The sequence below is a fragment of the Pelophylax lessonae genome, assembly GCF_965119305.1.
Source record: "Pelophylax lessonae genome assembly, chromosome: 2".
In the NCBI taxonomy this organism is placed as follows: domain Eukaryota; kingdom Metazoa; phylum Chordata; class Amphibia; order Anura; family Ranidae; genus Pelophylax; species Pelophylax lessonae.
The window spans coordinates 746,388,392-746,407,306 of NC_138769.1; the positions used below are offsets into that span (position 1 = coordinate 746,388,392).

The window sequence follows — 18,915 nt, forward strand, 5'->3', positions numbered from 1 at the left end:
CACAGATACTCAGGTACTCATAGGTACTCCCAGATACTCAGGTACTCACAGGTACTCAGGTACTCACAGATACTCGCAGATACTCAGGTACTCACAGATACTCAGGTACTCACAGATACTCAGGTACTCACAGGTACTCCCAGATACTCAGGTACTCACAGGTACTCCCAGATACTCAGGTACTCCCAGATACTCAGGTACTCACAGATACTCAGGTACTACACTACACCCTCAGTCAGTGTACAATCTCAGTCACCAGTCTTACTTACCTAGTGTATGTCCCTTTAAGTCTGTCTCTGGCAGTTCCTGGCTGTTTTTTTTTTTTTTTTTTCTTTCCCTCAGACGGTCAGTCTCCGCTCTGCACCCGCCTCCCTCTGTCACTTCCCGGTCAGCCTTTGCTCGCTAGTCTCCTCTGCTCCCTCTCTGTCTGCGGGGGGGGGGGGGTCCGCACCACTCGCCGCCCGCCGCAAAGGGGGGGGGGTTTACTGTTCCGCTCGCCACCCGCAACAAGAGAGGGGGGGTTACCGACCCGCTCGCCGCTCGCTTCTGGGGGGGGGGTCGGGGTTTGAGCGCCGCTCCCCGCCGCTGCTCTCCTGGGGGGGGGGGTTACTCACACGCGGTCGGTCACGCACACACTCCACACACACTCCTCTCTCCTGCACGCCCTGACAGCCTCTGATCCCGCGCTCTGCTCCACAGCACCACCTGCTGGCAAGTTCAACAAGCATATTGAAGTAAAGAAGTCCAAAACCAACGGAAGATCCCATTTCGGGAATTCTGGCTTTCTCTGCGGCCTTAGCCTGACTGCGCCCTTAAAAAACTGTTGGACCAGTTGATGTCTTGCCCACTGAATTCTGGTGAAAGCTGAAATGGCAGAAACTTGCACCCGGAGAGAACTAACCGAGAGGGATAGATCCAAACCAGACTGCAGGTAACTCAAAATTTGCTGAATAGTAGGTGCGCCTGTTGGACCCAAACTCTGGGCTTGATGACTCAAAAACCTTGCCCAGATCCTTTCATAAACCCTGTTGGTGCTAGCTCTTCTTGAACTCATAAGAGTGGGAATCACCTCTTCTGGACATCCGAGGGCCTCCAGCCTCCCCCTCTCAAGAACCAGGCCTTGAGGTGCAGACACGCAGGGCATGGATGTAGAGTAGGACCCTGCGATAGAAGGTCTGGCCTGAGAGGTAGAGGGATCGGATCCCTGAAGCTGAGAAGGGACAGCAGGGGAAACCAAGGCCTGTTGGGCCAGAAGGGAACTATTGCTATAATCTCTACTTCCTCCATCTTCAGTCTCCGAAGGAATTGAAGTACTATTGGCACCGGTGGAAAGGCATAGGCAGACTGGAAGTTCCATCTGTCCGTGAGGGCATCCACTCCGAAGGCTCGAGGATCCTTGAACCTCGTATAATACTTCCGAAGTTTCTTGTTGTGTGGACTCGCAAAGAGATCCACCTCCGGTGAGATTCCCAGAAACAGAACCCAATTGAACACATTCCTGATGGAGTGACCATTCGTTGTTGTCCAATTGAAATCTGGATAGGAAGTCTGCTTCCGTATTCAACACTCCCGGAACAAAGACCGCCGAGAGATTGGCCAGATGTTGCTGGGCCCAGGACATAATTGGTTCTGTTTCATGGAGCAGAGACATGCTGCGGGTTCCACCCTGCCTCTTGACGTATGCCACTGCCGTGGTGTTGTCCATCCTGAGTAATACTGAGTCAGATGGTGAAAAGCCTGAAGGGCTTTGAAGGCGGCTTGTAGCTCTAGGATGTTGGACACCACTCCGTGACCAGAAAAATTCCACCTGCCTTGTGCCACCTCCGACAGGCAGTGGGCTCCCCAACCGGTACTGCTGGCATCGGAGGTTATCGTCACCCATGAAATTGGAGCAATTGAGTGGCAGTTGGTGAGATTCGCACGGCGTAACCACCAAGGAAGGCACCCCTTCATGAATGGTGTTAGGTAAATAATTTGTGACAAGTTCTCTGTTGTCCATTGATGGAGAAACCCCTTCTGTAAGGGTCTCAGTTTCCACAGAGCCCACTTCACCATGGGCGAGGTAGCCACAAGAGTCCCTACCACCTTTAGACACTGACGAGCAGTGAGATGGGAGGCAGCGAGGGCGAGAGCCACCCTGCCCTGAACTACTGGGATTTTCTCTTCGGGCAGAGATATGGTGCATTTCACCGTGTTGAACAGTGCTCCGAGAAATACCAGGGACTGTGTGGGCACCAGATGGCTCTTTTCTAAATTCAGAATCCACCCGAACTCCTGAAGAGTAAGGATCGCCTGCTCCAGATGTATCAGTAGCTGGGACCTGTCCTGGGACAGAAGAAGTAGATCGTCTAGGTAATGATGCAATCTGATACCTCTGGTTCTGATGAGAGCCACAATTGCCAACAAAGTCTTGGAGGCGAAGTCGATAGCCCGAAGGGAAGACATGTAAATTGCATGTGGACATGATTGACAGCAAACTGGAGAAACTGATGATACTCTTTTGCCACGGGAACGTGGAAGTACGCATCTTTTAGGTCTATTGATGCCAACCAGTCTCCCGGGAGAACCGAATGTTGTATTGTGACTAGGGACTCCATCTTGAATCTTTCTCGATGGATAGATCTGTTGAGATATGTGAGATCTATTACCGGGCGCCATGTGCCGTTCTTTTTCTGGACAAGGAAGAGAGGTGAATACACTCCCTGACCTCTTTCCGCCTCGGGAACTGGTACCACAGCTCGCTGATCCAGTAGGGTATCCACATAACTGAGAAGAACCTTCTTCTTTTCTTCTGAAGGAGGAAGGGAAGTTGTGACGAACCTGGGTTTTGGAACGTTGTCGAACGCCCAAGAGTGCCCCTGGGACACAATACTTAAAACCCAAGGATCCTGGATCGAGGCCGCCCAGACATCCCGAAATTGGAGCAACCTTGCCCCAACTGGAAAAGCCTGGACGGGCCCAACCTCAAAAGGATTTGGTGGCCTCCCGGTCACCGGACGAAGACCCTTTAGTACCTTTCTGAAAGGTGGATTGTCTAGATTTCCAGCCTCTTCTGTAGGATTTTCCTGGTCTGTAGCTGCGCGCTTCTCTAGAACGGTTAGCGTTCTGTCTCCTTGGGAAGGAGCGTTTTTGAGCACCTGGGCGTTTGTCCTGAGGGAGGAACCCAGATTTTCCACCCGTGGCCCGAGTTATGGCTGCATCCAATTTATTCCCAAAGAGGGAAGAACCCTCAAAGGGAATTCGACACCAAGCCTGTTTAGAGGCAGCATCAGCAACCCAAGGCCGAAGCCAAAGGGCACGTTTGGCGGTAACAGAGGCCAGCATAACTCGGGCCAAGAGGCGAATGGTGTCTAGAGATGCCTCCCCCAAAAAGCCCGCAGCCATCTTCAGCTCCTGAATGGGAGAGCTTTGAAGAACCTCCTCTGAAACTCCTCCAAGAGTATCTTCGAGGGCATTGACCCAAACTTCCATGGCCTTAGAAATTGTAGCCAAAGCCAGTTCGGGCTTACAGGCCATGCCGGCCGAGAGATACGCCCGTTTCAGGTCAGCGTCAATCCTCCGATCCAAAGATGCTGTATCCTCCATTGGGAGAGTGACGTGCTTCACAAGACGCATCACTGCGGCATCCACACTGGGTGAAGACTCCAAATATTTTACCTCTTCCTGTTTAATAGGATACAGTTTTGCCATTTTAGTGGTCATGGAATTTTTCCTTTCTACTTTGCTCCATTCCTCAGAGATTATGTCTCCCAGTTCCCCTAGAAATGGGAAGTTCAAGCGCTCTTTGCATAACTGCTTGAAATATTTCTTCTGCTTTGGAGAAGAGACAGCAGGATCCTCCCAATCAAGGGCCTCTCTCACCGCTTTAACTAACGGGGATACGAGGGCAAACTCAAATCCAGTACCGGAGTCATCCGAATCGGATTCGGACTCTGACGGGAGAATGGAAGGATGGCTGGGTTGGGAAGACTCAAAAGGATCTTGAACCAATAGATCTCTGTCAGGGGAGCGTGACGGACCCGCAGAAGGACTTGGCCTGTGCAACTCAGCAAGAGAGTCTTTTAAAACTCTGCGCACTACCTCCTCAATATGTTGGTCTGATTTTTCCCTTTCACCCATAGCTTGGGCATAACAGGGTTTACACAGGGAGGAACCATCTGGTATCAGGGTACGGCAACCCCAGCATTTTTTCCCCTGCGGACATTCTGAGTGGCCATGGTGTGTGGAAGACTGGCCATCACGTCCCCTACCATGGGGGGAGCTGCGCTTAGATTTAGATGAGGAGCGCCGGTGCTGCGTTTTTGAGTGACTGTCTTCACTGCGTGCGCGGGGCTGTTGATCAGACCTGAAAGAGCTGAAGACAGATATATACAGCAAACATAATAGAGCCACACAGACCATTCAATCTATAGAATCCAGCACATACCTTGAAAGAGCAGGCTGGCCACTAGGGGGCGGCAATGAGTCCATAGCTCAAGCAATCCTAATAGTGCAGAAAGCTGAAGGATATGTACTCTAGCTGGAGGAGGATAAAAATCATCAGTCCCCAGTCATCCATAAAAAAGACCCCCAAAAGGAAGGAATCCATCTTACCTTAACCACTTAGACCAGAGTCTGGGGGAGGCTACCGATATGCCGACCTTCCCACCAGCTCTGGTCGGATCGCATGTTTAAACAGACCGCCGGACCGGCGTCTCGCCGTATTGCGCAACCGCAAATGACGTCAGACCTCGCTACTGCGCATGCGCGACGAATCCGCTACTCGGCGCGCACTGCGCATGCTCAGAAGCGCCAGACAACCCGGAAGCGACGGATGAAATCGTGGCGGCGGCCGCGACCGGACAAAAACAAACAAGTAAGTTCTACTATGACCGCACACATAGCCACACCGAAGCATTCATTAAAAGACCAGATACAGCCTAGACACTAGCAGCAGTAAAAAACGAAACCGAGAGAAATAAGCACATAGGAAATAAGAAAATGGTCCCATATAAGGGCTTACCACCCTTCCGACAGCATAACCGAGTCCAGGAGACGCAACACCGGCTTGTGCCTTCAGGCAATAAAGGGCCACCCGCATCAGCAGGGCTCTCTCGGCCAAACCACATAGCTCCTGCTAAGGGTCTCTTCCATTGCCCCCTCCATACCCCGCTAAGAGCCAGGGCTTATCGGAGACTCCAAAACTCAGTCTGCCACCGATATATAGGACCGGATATAGTAGGAACATCAAACCATATGTATGAGGAGGACAAAAAAGGAACACTGATGCTGAAAGGGAGCAAAGATTTATGGTAGTGGGGTCCTATGAGGTAGGAGAGGAGGCGGGGCCTACCCAAACGTATGCTGCCATGGAGTCTGTCAGGAAACTCAATTTATGTATTTTTTTTGGCCAAAATATATTTAGCTACATGTCTTTGACAAAAAAATTCAATGAGCGTATTTTTATTGGTTTGCGCAAAAGTTACAGCGTCTACCAACTATGGTGTAAATACTGAAATTTACGCAGCTTTAATTTCTGACTGCCTATCTCATTTCATGAAGTGCTAAAATGGCAGGGCAGTACAAAACCCCCCAAACTACCACTTTTTGGAAAGTAGACATCCTAAGGAATGTCCTGAGAGGCATGTTGAGCTCATTGAATATTTCATTTTTTTGTCACAGGTGTTTGAAAAATGACTAAAAAAATAATTCTTTTTTTTTTTTTACACAAAGTGATCATTGAAATGATATATTGCTCACACATGCCATGGGTTTATGTGTAATTACGTATGGATAGGGTGAGGAAGTGATTGGCGCTACCTAATGGGGTGTTCGGGAAATCTAATTGTTTAAATATTATTGCGTCACTCCTACAGATAAATAATAAATAAATCACTCGTAACTGGTATGGCGTGTGTATGTGTATTCAATATAAATACGCGTGGTAAAAAGTAGATTCAAATTCGTGTGTGGACAAATTGTGTGATATTCATAAAGGATAGAAAATACATAAAAGAATGTTATGGTGTATATAAAGTACAAACACTAGAAGTAAAAATAAAAGTAAAAATGTCAATCTGCACTTTAGTGTAGAGGAATATATAAATGAATAAATATGTGCAGACCCAAAGTGAACGTGTGCAGATTTGATGCAATAAATAACAATAAGCCTGTATTGTGCAAGTGATAAATGATGTGAATATAAAAAGTGTGAATAAAAAATGAAAATAAAAATTATTGTGCAAAAAATGAATGCAGGTAGCAATAAAATCTACCTAATCAATAGACAATTAATAGGTGAGCGATATGGTATGAGTGGAACATTAATTAAAATAGATGGATATATATACTCTATAAAATACCAATAATGAGTATAAAATGGAAATATCGTCACAATCAATAAATATAAATCAATATAGATGATAAATATAGCTGCCAATAAATAGGTACAACAGTGCAAATGTGAAAGAGAAAGAACTGTGCAAATTCAGCAAAAAACGTGGATATCACTGTAGAACGCCACGACAAATCAGTCCAAATATCATGCAATCAAGGCTGATGAAAAAGGTCCTATGTTATATAGTCCATATAAAGTGGCTATGGTGCTCTTTTCTCTATGCCCGGAGTGCAGTGAGTGGGCAGAAGGTAAAGTGCTCCCCTAATCCTGGGGTCTTGCGCTTACCAGATTCCCGTACCCCTGCAGGGGTAACTAGCGGGTCGATATTGGGGATCGCTCCCATACACCGGCAACCTGGTCCCTCTTAATGCACTTCCTCTTTGTGCTCGATCTCACTCCGCCATAGGGTATATAGTATCAGCTCAGTAAGGAAAAAGCATCCAGTACAGTCCCCGGGTATAAAAAAGGGAAAAGGAGCCTCCGATAGAGTAATATTGTTAAAATTTCTTTATTCCAATAAAAAAGACATTTACTCACATAAGCTAAGAACCTGTAATACGTCCGTCTGGCATAGGAGCCGCAACCTCCTCTCTCGCGGTGCACACCTGGGAGTAGCGTGCGTGCCAGCCGCCGGATGTGCGTTCCGAGTCTCGGGATCGTTAGACGGGAGTGATGAGGTCACGCTCTTGACGCGTTTCGTCACACTGACGTCATCTGGAGTAGCGTCGACCACGTCCATTCCGTCTGCTTAAATATTGTGTGTTTACCAGGCAACCCGGCCGGGGGATATCCAATTAGTTCTCATTCGGCCAATGGGGCAATGATGTGTCATATGTTACTGGGCAGAAGTTATCCATTTGATCGTTATTGAGCAAATGCTTTTATTCAGCCAATTGGAAAAGGGGAAGTTTAATGTCATATGTTACTAGGCAGTGTTCATTTGTCGAAATTTTGTTTGGAAAAAGGAACTATATACTAAGTATAGAAGAACCGGGTGATCTAGGTTTCCCAGTCACTCGGTCCTATTTAGACTGTGTTATTAATGGATATATCTTATGTGTCCCGGTGTATATCATCATAAAGCCGGCACATGTATCTAATCTGGGGAGAAAAGAAGGGGGGTTATTTTCAAAAATGTATTAATATAGGAGGCAATTACATGCCGACATAGGCAAATATATGTGTGTGGTAAATAGGAGTAATTTTAGTTTTTTTAAAAGATTTACATTTTTTATTATTTATTTTAAAAAGGGTATGGTACTAATTCTACAAACAATAAAAGAAGCTAAAAGTTTATAATAGTCAGGTAGTCAATAAAATCTTCACCGTGAAGGGGCTTATCGTGAAGGGGATTGCTTTTATGAGAAATAGAATTGCTGTCTTCAGTCATAGTCCCAATAAACCATTTCAAAACTGCAACGAATATATACGTATTGTGTTTGGCAAAAGATTATGCATTTATTGATGAAACCTTTATTAATGAGTGTTACATGAAACCTTTATTAATGAGTGTTACAGACAGGTCAGGTGACAATGCATTCTTCCATGATGTCGGAATAAAGATGAAGTCAGCAAACAGGTCACACATTTTCCATATCCCATCACTTCCTTACCAATCAAAATGGAGATTTCACAACTTTATTCCTTCTGAAATGGGAAGAGATTTGGGTCACACATTCACCCAGAAAGAAAGAGATCATATCCTATTCTTTACTCACAAATCCTCCTTTTCCAGGAGTCTCCAGGAGTCCAGATATAACCTTTGACCAGATGGTATACATTCCCCACTTTTGCACAACATTTTTCCCACAACCTTTCCTACCTGTTGGAGGTGCAATAATGCCAGGGCAACTCTTTTGTTTGACAATCTCTTCCTATTAAGAATTCAAAATACTTACAACATCTTACAAAGCCCTCCACAACTCTTCCCCCAGCTACATCACCAACCTTGTCTCAAAATACCAACCAAACCATTCTCTTCACTCCTCACAATACCTCCTACTCTCCTCACCTCCAGGACTTCTCCAGAGCCTCTGCCATCCTATGGAACTCTCTATCTGTCTGACTATCTTCTACTCTGTATTTAGAATCTAGAATGTATTTAGTTATCTCTGAAAACCCTTTATCTTTAACACATTCACCTTTTTCGTTTCTGTTATAAAATGTTGCAAATAAATAACCTTTCTTCTTAATTTTAGGCCAAAATGTAATCCGCTACATTTCTTTGGTAAAAAGAACCCAAATCGGTGTATAGTGATGAGCTTCGTGTTTGAGTCAAACCTAAGTTTGACTCGAACACTGCCTGTCCGCCGAATAGCGAGCAAATGGGCTTCTTCACAGGAACTTCGAGTTTCCACATCCATAATTATTTAATAGGTCTTAATTAATATCTATAATTAAAATCAATCACCTGGGATTTGAACCCACAGTCTCGAACTTGCAAGCCCACTATTCTACCTCCTATGCCACCGTCAAGCCTGCTGATTAACCTAACACTCTTCCTACCTAACTAACTTCTATCTTGCCATACACACAATTCCACATTCCTTCAGGGATAGTGTAGTGAGTTACACAGTTTATCAGATAGTGCGGTCCAGTTCTGGGCACCGGTCCTCAGGAAGGATGTGCTAGAACTGGACAGAGTCCAGAGAAGGGCAACAAAAATAATTAGAGGAATGGAGGACATCAGCTATGAGGAAAGACTACAAGCATTGAACTTATTCTCTCGGTAGAAGAGACGCTTGAGAGGGGATATGATATCAATGTACAAATATCGTACTGGTGACCCGAGCATAGGGAACAATCTTTTCAGAGAAAAGGAATACAATAAGATACAGGGGGTCACTCACTAAAACTAGAAAAAAAAAAGCGGTGTAACCTTAAACTACATAAGGGAATATTTACTGTCAGAGCGGTAAGGATGTGGAATTCTCTTCCACAAACAGTGGTATCAGCAGGGAGCATCGATAGTTTCAAAAAACTATTAGATGGGCATCTTAAAAACAACAACATACATGGGTATACAATGTACAACATACAGGGGTATACAATGTACGGTTAGCAGCAAACACACACACAGGTTGAACTGGGTGGACTGATGTATTTTTTTCAACCTCACTAACTATGTAACTATGTAACAGTGGGGCTCCTGTTTTGCCATCATATTACAATAGGCCCAGCAGGAAGCAGTTAATAATTAATGTTAAAAAAGGAAGCAACTTTTTTTAAACCCTTTTTATAGAATTATGACTTCTGTTTTTTGTCTGCACAGATGGATTGATGAACCATTTTCTTGGTCATGCTTGTCTTGTTACAACAATACAGCCAAGTTACATGAGAAGCAAGCCATATGGATGTTATAAGTGACTGAAAGTCTTTATTCACTGGAAGATTCACACAGGACACAAGACCTATCTGTGTTCTAAATGTCATGAATGTTTTGAATGCTCTTCAACATTGATCCAACCTCAGAGGACAACAAACGAGATGTAATTTTAGTGCTCTGGAAGTGACAATGTCTTTACTGTAAAGTCCAACCCATGTATATATGAGAAGTCATTTCAGAAGATATATCTTGTTTGGAATGTGATAAAGGTTTTACAATGGAAGCAAAAGGTATAACACACCAGAGGGTTCACACTGCAGAGAAGCCATATCAGTGTTCTGAATGTGGCAAAGCTTTTATACAGAAGTCAGAGCTTATCAGACACCAGATGATTCACACCGGAGAGAAGCCATATCAGTGTTCTGAATGTGGCAAAGCTTTTACACAGAAGTCACATCTTATCACACACCAGAGGATTCACACTGGAGAGAAGTCATATCAGTGTTCTGAATGTGGCAAAGCTTTTACACAGAAGTCACCCTTTATCAGTCACCAGAGGATTCACACTGGAGAGAAGCCATATCAGTGTTCTGAATGTGGCAAAGCTTTTACACAGAAGTCACCCTTTATCAGTCACCAGAGGATTCACACTGGAGAGAAGCCATATCAGTGTTCTGAATGTGGCAAAGCTTTTACACAGAAGTCACCCTTTATCAGTCACCAGAGGATTCACACTGGAGAGAACCCATATCAGTGTTCTGAATGTGACAAAGCTTTTACACAGAAGTCACATCTTATCAGACACCAGATGATTCACACTGGAGAGAAGCCATATCAGTGTTCTGAATGTGGCAAAGCTTTTATAACCAAGAAAGAGCTTATCTGTCACCAGATGATTCACACTGGAGAGAAGCCATATCAGTGTTCTGAATGTGGCAAAGCTTTTATACAGAAGTCAAACCTTATCGCACACCAGAGGGTTCACACTGGAAGGAAGCCCTTTTAATGCTTTGAATGTGACAAAGATTATACAGTAAATGCTGTGCTAATGTATCACCAGAGGATTCATAAGCTTCAGCTGCAGAGAGGAAACTCTGGAAGAAGGAGGAATAATAAAGGATTTGCAGGTGTCCCATTCGTTTCACAGCCCCAATGCCATCCCACAAGCTAGGGAAGACGTAAAAAGATAAAATGTGACTTTAGAAAAAAAAATAAACTAAAATCTGTGAGCAAACTGGAATGTAATGATTGAATACACTAACTGTAGTGCTTATGTCCATCAGACACACACATAGAAGGCCTGTAAATATTATACCTTTTTTATTTTTATTTTTTTCAGATAAGTATCAGTGACTGAACTGTTTTCCTCATGATTCTCATTTTTATGTTGTTTTTTTATGGAGCTTTGACTGAACATGTAATGCATTTTCATCATTCACTAACTGAGCCGTGTTCCCAAGTGTTTTCTTCCTTGCCTGAGCTGATACATGACCAACGGTGCCTCAGTACCAGAGACTGGGATGGGATCCAATGGCATCTTGCCAAGCCTCAGTGGGAGAGTCCCTTCCAGGTTCTTCTGACTGTTGATACACCATATGCCAGGCTTTGGGGCTCCAGCTATGCTCCCCTTATCCAAACTTCCTCTCCCATGATCAATGCCTCCTTTCCATGTTTCATCTCCTCTCATGGATGACAGATTTGCAGGCAGGTCTGTGGTTGGGACACCAGCCAGTGAGAAATCTCTGTTCAGTAAGAAAGTAACTTTCTAAGCTGCTGAAGGCCTTCAACACTGACTTTCTGCTGTTTATGGAATGCATTTAACAGTTCCATTTAATTTCAGCTGGCTACTTTGTGTTACATTTGGTTCTGCTGAAAGTCTCAGGGATTCCATCTGGTGAAGAAAGAATGTCCTTGATATCTTCTTCCTCTGTCCAGCTATTATTCATCTCCATAGACTATTCACACAGCACAACTGCAAGAGCTCTGAGCTTACCAAGTGCAAAGTGTGTGGTCACATTCTTACCACATTTGAGGACTGACATTCCTCCAGTTGGGGTTCAACTGTGACCTTTTTTGCTGCCTGACCCCTTTTTTGCATTTTTTGCACACGTTTAAAAATCATTTTAGCCTTGAAAATTATGTAAAACCCCCAAACATTATATATTTTCTGAAAGCAGACTCCCTAGAGAATAAAATAGTGGTAGTTCAAATTTATGTCACCCGATATTACCTTAAAGGTATAGGAAACACAAAATTTAACCTAAGGTGAACATTAGGGTGAACATATGCAATAAATTACCCACATTTTGGTCAAATATAAAAGAGGTTGCGCTGAGTAAATGGATACCAAATTTGCCAAACCTTAAATTTGTGTGTGCCTGTGAAATGGCAACAAACTTCAGTCCCCTATATTTTCTATAGGCAATGCTTAAAATGCCCCCTACATGTATCAGTTTAGTGTTATGGAGGAGGTCTGGTGCTAGAATTATTGCTTTCACTCCTGTGTGCATGGCAACATGTGTATCGCAATCAACATTTTCATTCGTAGGCACCCCCGACGCATGCGCTTGCGTTTCTACCAGCATATATGTGGAGGGCCTCAAAATGTCTTCGGGGGGGGGGGGGGGATTTTATGTGCTTAGGTGTAACCAATTTTTTTGCAAAAAAATAAAAATATTTGTAATTTTTGTTTTACTTCCCTTTCATCACATAGGGGACAATGTGATGTATTTTAGGTGACAGTTTTTTTTAACCACTTCTTGACTGGAAGGTTTTCCCCCTAATGACCAGGCCATATTTTGTGATTCGGCGCAGAGTTACATTTAATGGACAATTGCACGGTCAGGCGATGCTGTACTGAAATAAAATTGATGTCCTTTTTTCCCACAAATAGAGCTTTCTTTTGGTGGTATTTGATCACCGGTACGATTTTTATTTTTTGCGCTATAAACAAAAAAGTGCGATAATTCTGAAAAACAGAAAACAATATTTTTCACTTTCTGCTATATAACATTCTCAAAAAAAATTGAAATATCAAAATGTTTTAACATTTTGGGCCAATTTGTTTTCTTCTACATATTTTTGGTAAAAAAAAAATCACAATAAGCGGATTTTGATTGGTTTGCGCAAAAGTCATTGCGTCTACTAACTACGGGAAAGATTTACGTCATTTTTTTTTGTTTTTTTTTTACTAGTAATGACGGCGATTTTTAGCTGGACTGCGACATTTCGGCGGACAGATCGGACACCTAACTGACATTTTTGACACGTTTGAGGGGACCAGTGACATTACTATAGTAATCAGTGCTAAAAAATATGCACTGTCACTGTAATAATGACACTGGCAGGGAAGGAGTTAACATTGTGGGTGATCAAGGGGTTAAATGGGAGCCTAGGTGTGTGATTCTAACTGTGTGTTGGGGGGGCGTAGTTTGTGAAATGATCATAGAGACCTATGATCCTATATGGAAGGATTACAGGGGCTCTGTGATCATTCCAGGGAGAAGAACGGTCAGCTGTGTTTACAACATCCGACCATTCTTCTCTATCAGTGGGGATCGGAGCCGCCTGCCCCGTGCATTGGCTACCCCATTGCTGAGTGGGGCAGGAACGTGTCGGTGACAGCGTGCGCGCTCGCCCCCTAACTGCAGGTGCGCAACCGACGTAGGTCTACGTCGGTTTGTGCAGGAGAGCCACACTGCCGCAGTAAAAAGGTGGCGGGTGGTCGGCAACAGGTTAATGAGACCTGCAGGGTCTAAAAGATCGGTCATTAGCAAACAAGTTTTTGTTTTTCCGAGCCTCCCCTTGTAACATTTTTATTACTTGTTGATCCTCCCAGTTGATCTATTTTATTCTACTTCCTATTGAAGGTTAAGCAATTTGGCAAAAAATGGCAGTTGGAGGAGTTGCTTACTGTCAGTTTTAATTCATATGAAGGATAACCCTTGGAAAAACCCCTGTTGCTGTAACAGCTTTAGAAGCGTTAGCTGAAGATGGGCTTTTTTTGTTGTGTCTTACTTATACATAGTTACATAGTTAGTCAGGTTGAAAAAAGATACAAGTCCATCTGGCTCAACCATTTAAAAAAAAAAACAGTAAAGAAAACCCAACCATACAATCCCATATACACAATCCTATACACACAGATGATCCAGAGGAAGGCGAAAACCCCCCAGCAAAGCATGATCCAATTTTCTCCAGCAGGGGAAAAATTCCTTCTTGATCCCCAGAGAGGCAATCGGATATTCCCTGGATCAACTTTACCTATAAATCCTAGTAGCCATTATGTACACCCAGGAAAGAATCCAGGACTTTTTTAAAGCAATCTAATGAGCTGGCCAGAACCACCTCTGGAGGGAGTCTATTCCACATTTTTACAACTCTTACTGTGAAGAAACCTTTCTGTATTTGGAGATGAAATCTATTTTCCTCTAGACGTAAAGAGCGCCCCCTTGTCCTCGCAAGTTCGCTATATGGACCCCTTATGTATTTATACATGGAGATCATATCCCCCCTTATGTATTTATACATGGAGATCATATCCCCCCTTATGTATTTATACATGGTGATCATATCCCCCCTTATGTATTTATACATGGAGATCATATCCCCCCTTATGTATTTTTATATATGGAGATCATATCCCCCCTTATGTATTTATACATGGTGATCATATCCCCCCTTATGTATTTATACATGGAGATCATATCCCCCCTTATGTATTTATACATGGAGATCATACCCCCCCTTATGTATTTATACATGGTGATCATACCCCCCCCTTATGTGTATTTATACATGGTGATCATATCCCCCTTATGTATTTATACCTTGTCATCATATCCCCTCCTATGTATTTATACATGGAGATCATATCCCCCCTTATGAATTTATACATGGTGATCATATCCCCCCTTATGAATTTAAACATGGTGATCATATCCCCCCTTAATCTCCTCTTCTCAAGAGAGAATCAATTCAGTTCCTCTAATCTCTCCTCAATGCCTCTTATCAGTTTGGTTGCCCTTCTCTGCACTCTCTCCAGTTCCCTGATATCCTTTTTAAGAACTGGAGCCCAAAACTGAACTGCATATTCCAGATGAGGTCTTACTAATGATTTGTACAGGGGGGGAATTCTCTCTCTCTCTCTCTCTGGAGTCCATGCCTCTGTTATACAAGAAAGGACTTTGCTTGCTTTGGAAACAGCAGCTTTGGCATTGCATGCTATTATTTAGCTTAGGATCTTTCAGAACATCCAGATCCTTCCATGCTATGGATTCCCCCAGATCCTTCTCCACTATGGATTTCCCCAGATCCTTCTCCGCTATGGATTTCCCCAGATCCTTCTCCGCTATGGATTTCCCCAGATCCTTCTCCGCTATGGATTCCCCCAGATCCTTCTCAGCTATGGATTCCCCCAGATCCTTCTCCGCTATGGATTCCCCAGATCCTTCTCCGCTATGGATTTCCCCAGATCCTTCCCGCTATGGATTCCCCCAGATCCTTCTCCGTTATGGATTCCCCCAGATCCTTCTCCGCTATGGATTCCCCCAGATCCTTCTCTGTTATGGATTCCCCCAGATCCTTCTCTGCTATGGATTTCCCCAGATCCTTCCCGCTATGGATTCCCCCAGATCCTTCTCCGTTATGGATTCCCCCAGATCCTTCTCCGCTATGGATTTCCCCAGATCCTTCTCCGCTATGGATTCCCCCAGATCCTTCTCCGCTATGGATTCCCCCAGATCCTTCTCCGCTATGGATTCCCCCAGATCCTTCTCCGCTATAGATTTCCCCAGATCCTTCTCCGCTATGGATTCCCCCAGTTCGACTCCCCCTAGTATGTATGATTCATGCATATTCTTACCCCCCAAGTGCATAACTTTACATTTATCAACATTAAACCTCATTTACCCCATAATTGACCAATGAAACAGTGCACTGAGGTCAGTTTGTAAGTTGGAGACATCCTGTAGGGAAGTTATTCCACTGCAAAGCTTGGAGTCATCTGCAAAGACTGAAATGCTACTTTTAATCCCAGATCCAATATAATTTATAAAGATATTGAAAAGTAAGGGTTCCAACACTGAACCTTGGGGTACACCACTGATAACCTTAGACCATTCAGAGTAAGAATCATTGACCACTACTCTCTGAATTCTATCTTTTAGCCAATTTTCTACCCATTTGCAAACTGATCTTTCCAAGCCTGTAGACTTTACCTTACACATTAACTTATAATCTAAGACTTCCCTGTACAGGGTGACAACGCTGCTGTGTAATGTTACTGCAGAATGATGGGGGTTGTCACCCTGTTACAGAAGGTGGGAAAATAACAGATCTACAGACAGGATAACAGGTGATAAAACGATGTTGCAGAGGGAACTCTGGGAATGATAATGACAGATTGCATTACACATTAAGTTAGCAGACTTCCTGCTGTTGGTCTTATGTATGAATTGTGTTCTGATATTTACTGTCCTGCTGTAAAAGGTGTAAATGATTGCCCATATCTTTCCTGTAGTAGCCGTGACTACAATCTCATATTAGGAATATTAGGATGGGTACCTACCCAAGGGGGTCACCTTTTTGGTTTTAGGAGAAAACTTTCACATGGATTCTTAAATTCCATTAATGACACCGACAAGGGAAGTCTCACTTACCTCGCTAACAATAGGAGAGCCAATCACAGGCCAGTAACATTTCATGGTTCTCAATGTAATTGCAGAATAATTAATCCCCATTGGTCTAATGCAGTGGTCCTCAACTCCGGTCCTCGGGGCCCACTAACAGGCCAGGTTTGCTAGTTAACTAAATTACATCACAGGTGATCTCATTTGCTGCTCAGTGATTGCAGTATTCTAGTCTGCATCTCCCAAGGTAATACTTAAAATCTGGCCTGTTAGTGGGCCCCGAGGACCAGGGATGAGGACCACAGGTCTAATGGATTCCTAGTCCTTCCAGATAAAATATACAGTGGGTACGGAAAGTTTTCAGACCCCCTTCAATTTTTCACTCTTTGTTATATTGCAGCCATTTGCTAAAATCATTTAAGTTCATTCTTCTTCCTCATGAATGTACACATAGCACCCCATACTGACAGAAAAACACAGAATTGTTGCAGATTTATTAAAAAAGAAAAACTGAAATATCACATGGTCCTAAGTATTCAGGCCCTTTGCTGTGACACTCATATATTTAACTCAGGTGCTTTCCATTTCTTCTGATCATCCTTGAGATGGTTCTACACCTTCATTTGAGTCCAGCTGTGTTTGATTATACTGATTGGACTTGATTAGGAAAGCCACACACCTGTCTATATAAGACCTTCCAGATCACAATGCATGTCAGAGCAAATGAGAATCATGAGGTCAAAGGAACTGCCTGAAGAGCTCAGAGACAGAATTGTGGCAAGGCACAGATCTGGCCAAGGTTACAAAAAGATTTCTGCTGCACTTAAGGTTCCTAAGAGCACAGTGGCCTCCATAATCCTCAAATGGAAGACGTTTGGGACGACCAGAACCCTTCCTACAGCTGGCCGTCCGGCCAAACTGAGCTATCGGGGGAGAAGAGCCTTGGTGAGAGAGGTAAAGAAGAACCCAAAGATCACTGTGGCTGAGCTCTGGAGATGCAGTCAGGAGATGGGAGAAAGTTGTAGAAAGTCAACCATCACTGCAGCCCTCCACCAGTCGGGGCTTTATGGCAGAGTGGCCCGACGGAAGCCTCTCCTCAGTGTAAGACACATGAAAGCCCGCATGGAGTTTGCTAAAAAAACACCTGAAGGACTCCAAGATGGTGAGAAATAAGATTCTCTGGTCTGATGAGACCAAAATAGAACTTTTTGGCCTTAATTCTAAGCGGTATGTGTGGAGAAAACCAGGCACTGCTCATCACCTGTCCAATACAGTCCCAACAGTGAAGCATGGTGGTGGCAGCATCATGCTGTGGGGGTGTTTTTCAGCTGCAGGGACAGGACAGGTTGCAATCGAGGGAAAGAACCTTCTCCAGAGTGCTCTGGACCTCAGACTGGGCCGAAGGTTTACCTTCCAACAAGACAATGACCCTAAGCACGAAGGAGTGGCTTCACAACAACTCCGTGACTGTTCTTGAATGGCCCAACCAGAGCCCTGACTTAAACCCAATTGAGCATCTCTGGAGAGACCTAAAAATGTCTGTCCACCAACGTTTACCATCCAACCTGACAGAACTGGAGAGGATCTGCAAGGAGGAATGGCAGAGGATCCCCAAATCCAGGTGTGAAAGACTTGTTGCATTTTTCCCAAAAAGACTCCTGGCTGTATTAGATCAAAAGGGGGCTTCTACTAAATACTGAGCAAAGGGTCTGAATACTTAGGACCATGTGATATTTCAGTTTTTCTTTTTTAATAAATCTGCAACAATGTCAACAATTCTGTGTTTTTCTGTCAGTATGGGGTGCTATGTGTACATTCATGAGGAAGAAGAATGAACCTAAATGATTTTAGCAAATGGCTGCAATATAACAGAGTGAAAAATTTAAGGGGGTCTGAATACTTTCCGTACCCACTGTACTTCTTGTGTGGAAGGAGCACCCTAAAATGTCTTCCCTTCAATTCCACCCATAGCTGTACTTTAGGTTATGTTGCCCCTCCCATATCTGTAAGTGAAATCCTCAATTTCTTCCAATACTCCTCTGGCCTTCCAGTGAGAAGAAACATTTTCTCTGGAGTGGAAATGTTTTATGCAGTGATCCCTTCATAGACGGGATGAGGAATCTAAGTAATATAAGATAATTAGGATGAACCCGTGTACTGGAGTCATGGATCAGATAACCAATGAGACCATTGATGTTATAGCAGAGCTGACAGCAGAAGTGTCTCCATCACCTAAGGTGGTGTCACAGAACTGCATGGCTGCTGACTATCTCTCGGAAGCTCAAGGTGGAGTCTACAATCTGGTGTCACATAGAGAGTGTTGTACATTTATTTTATATCAGAAGGAGATATCTACACAAGGTAAAGGAGTTCCAACAGGCACCTGGGTGGGAGGAAGTGGAATCCATTGTCTTGGATGGGTTTAGTTGGAACTTGGTTGAGTAATATGGTGGGTTTCCTTCCTAAGCCATTAGTTGTTACTATAGTTGTGATAATAATTTTATACATTGCTGTTGTTCTTTCTTTCATTACCTGAGTTGATTTCCTATTTTTATGCACATGGTTAAATTTACATTTTTAGGCCA

At 43.8% G+C, this 18,915-nt stretch overlaps 2 protein-coding genes across 2 annotated transcripts in view; both read left to right on the forward strand.

Annotated features, from left to right (window-relative positions):
- Positions 1-18,915, forward strand: part of LOC309548372 (uncharacterized protein) — a gene marked incomplete at both ends in the record, with an annotated part of 1,605,927 nt that overhangs the window by 951,926 nt on the left and 635,086 nt on the right.
- Positions 9,979-10,707, forward strand: LOC309547869 (uncharacterized protein; the record flags this gene model as incomplete). The annotated part of the gene is made up of 1 exon (XM_082247871.1): positions 9,979-10,707. One exon carries the CDS (start codon positions 9,979-9,981, stop codon positions 10,705-10,707), a length of 729 nt encoding a protein of 242 aa, XP_082103997.1.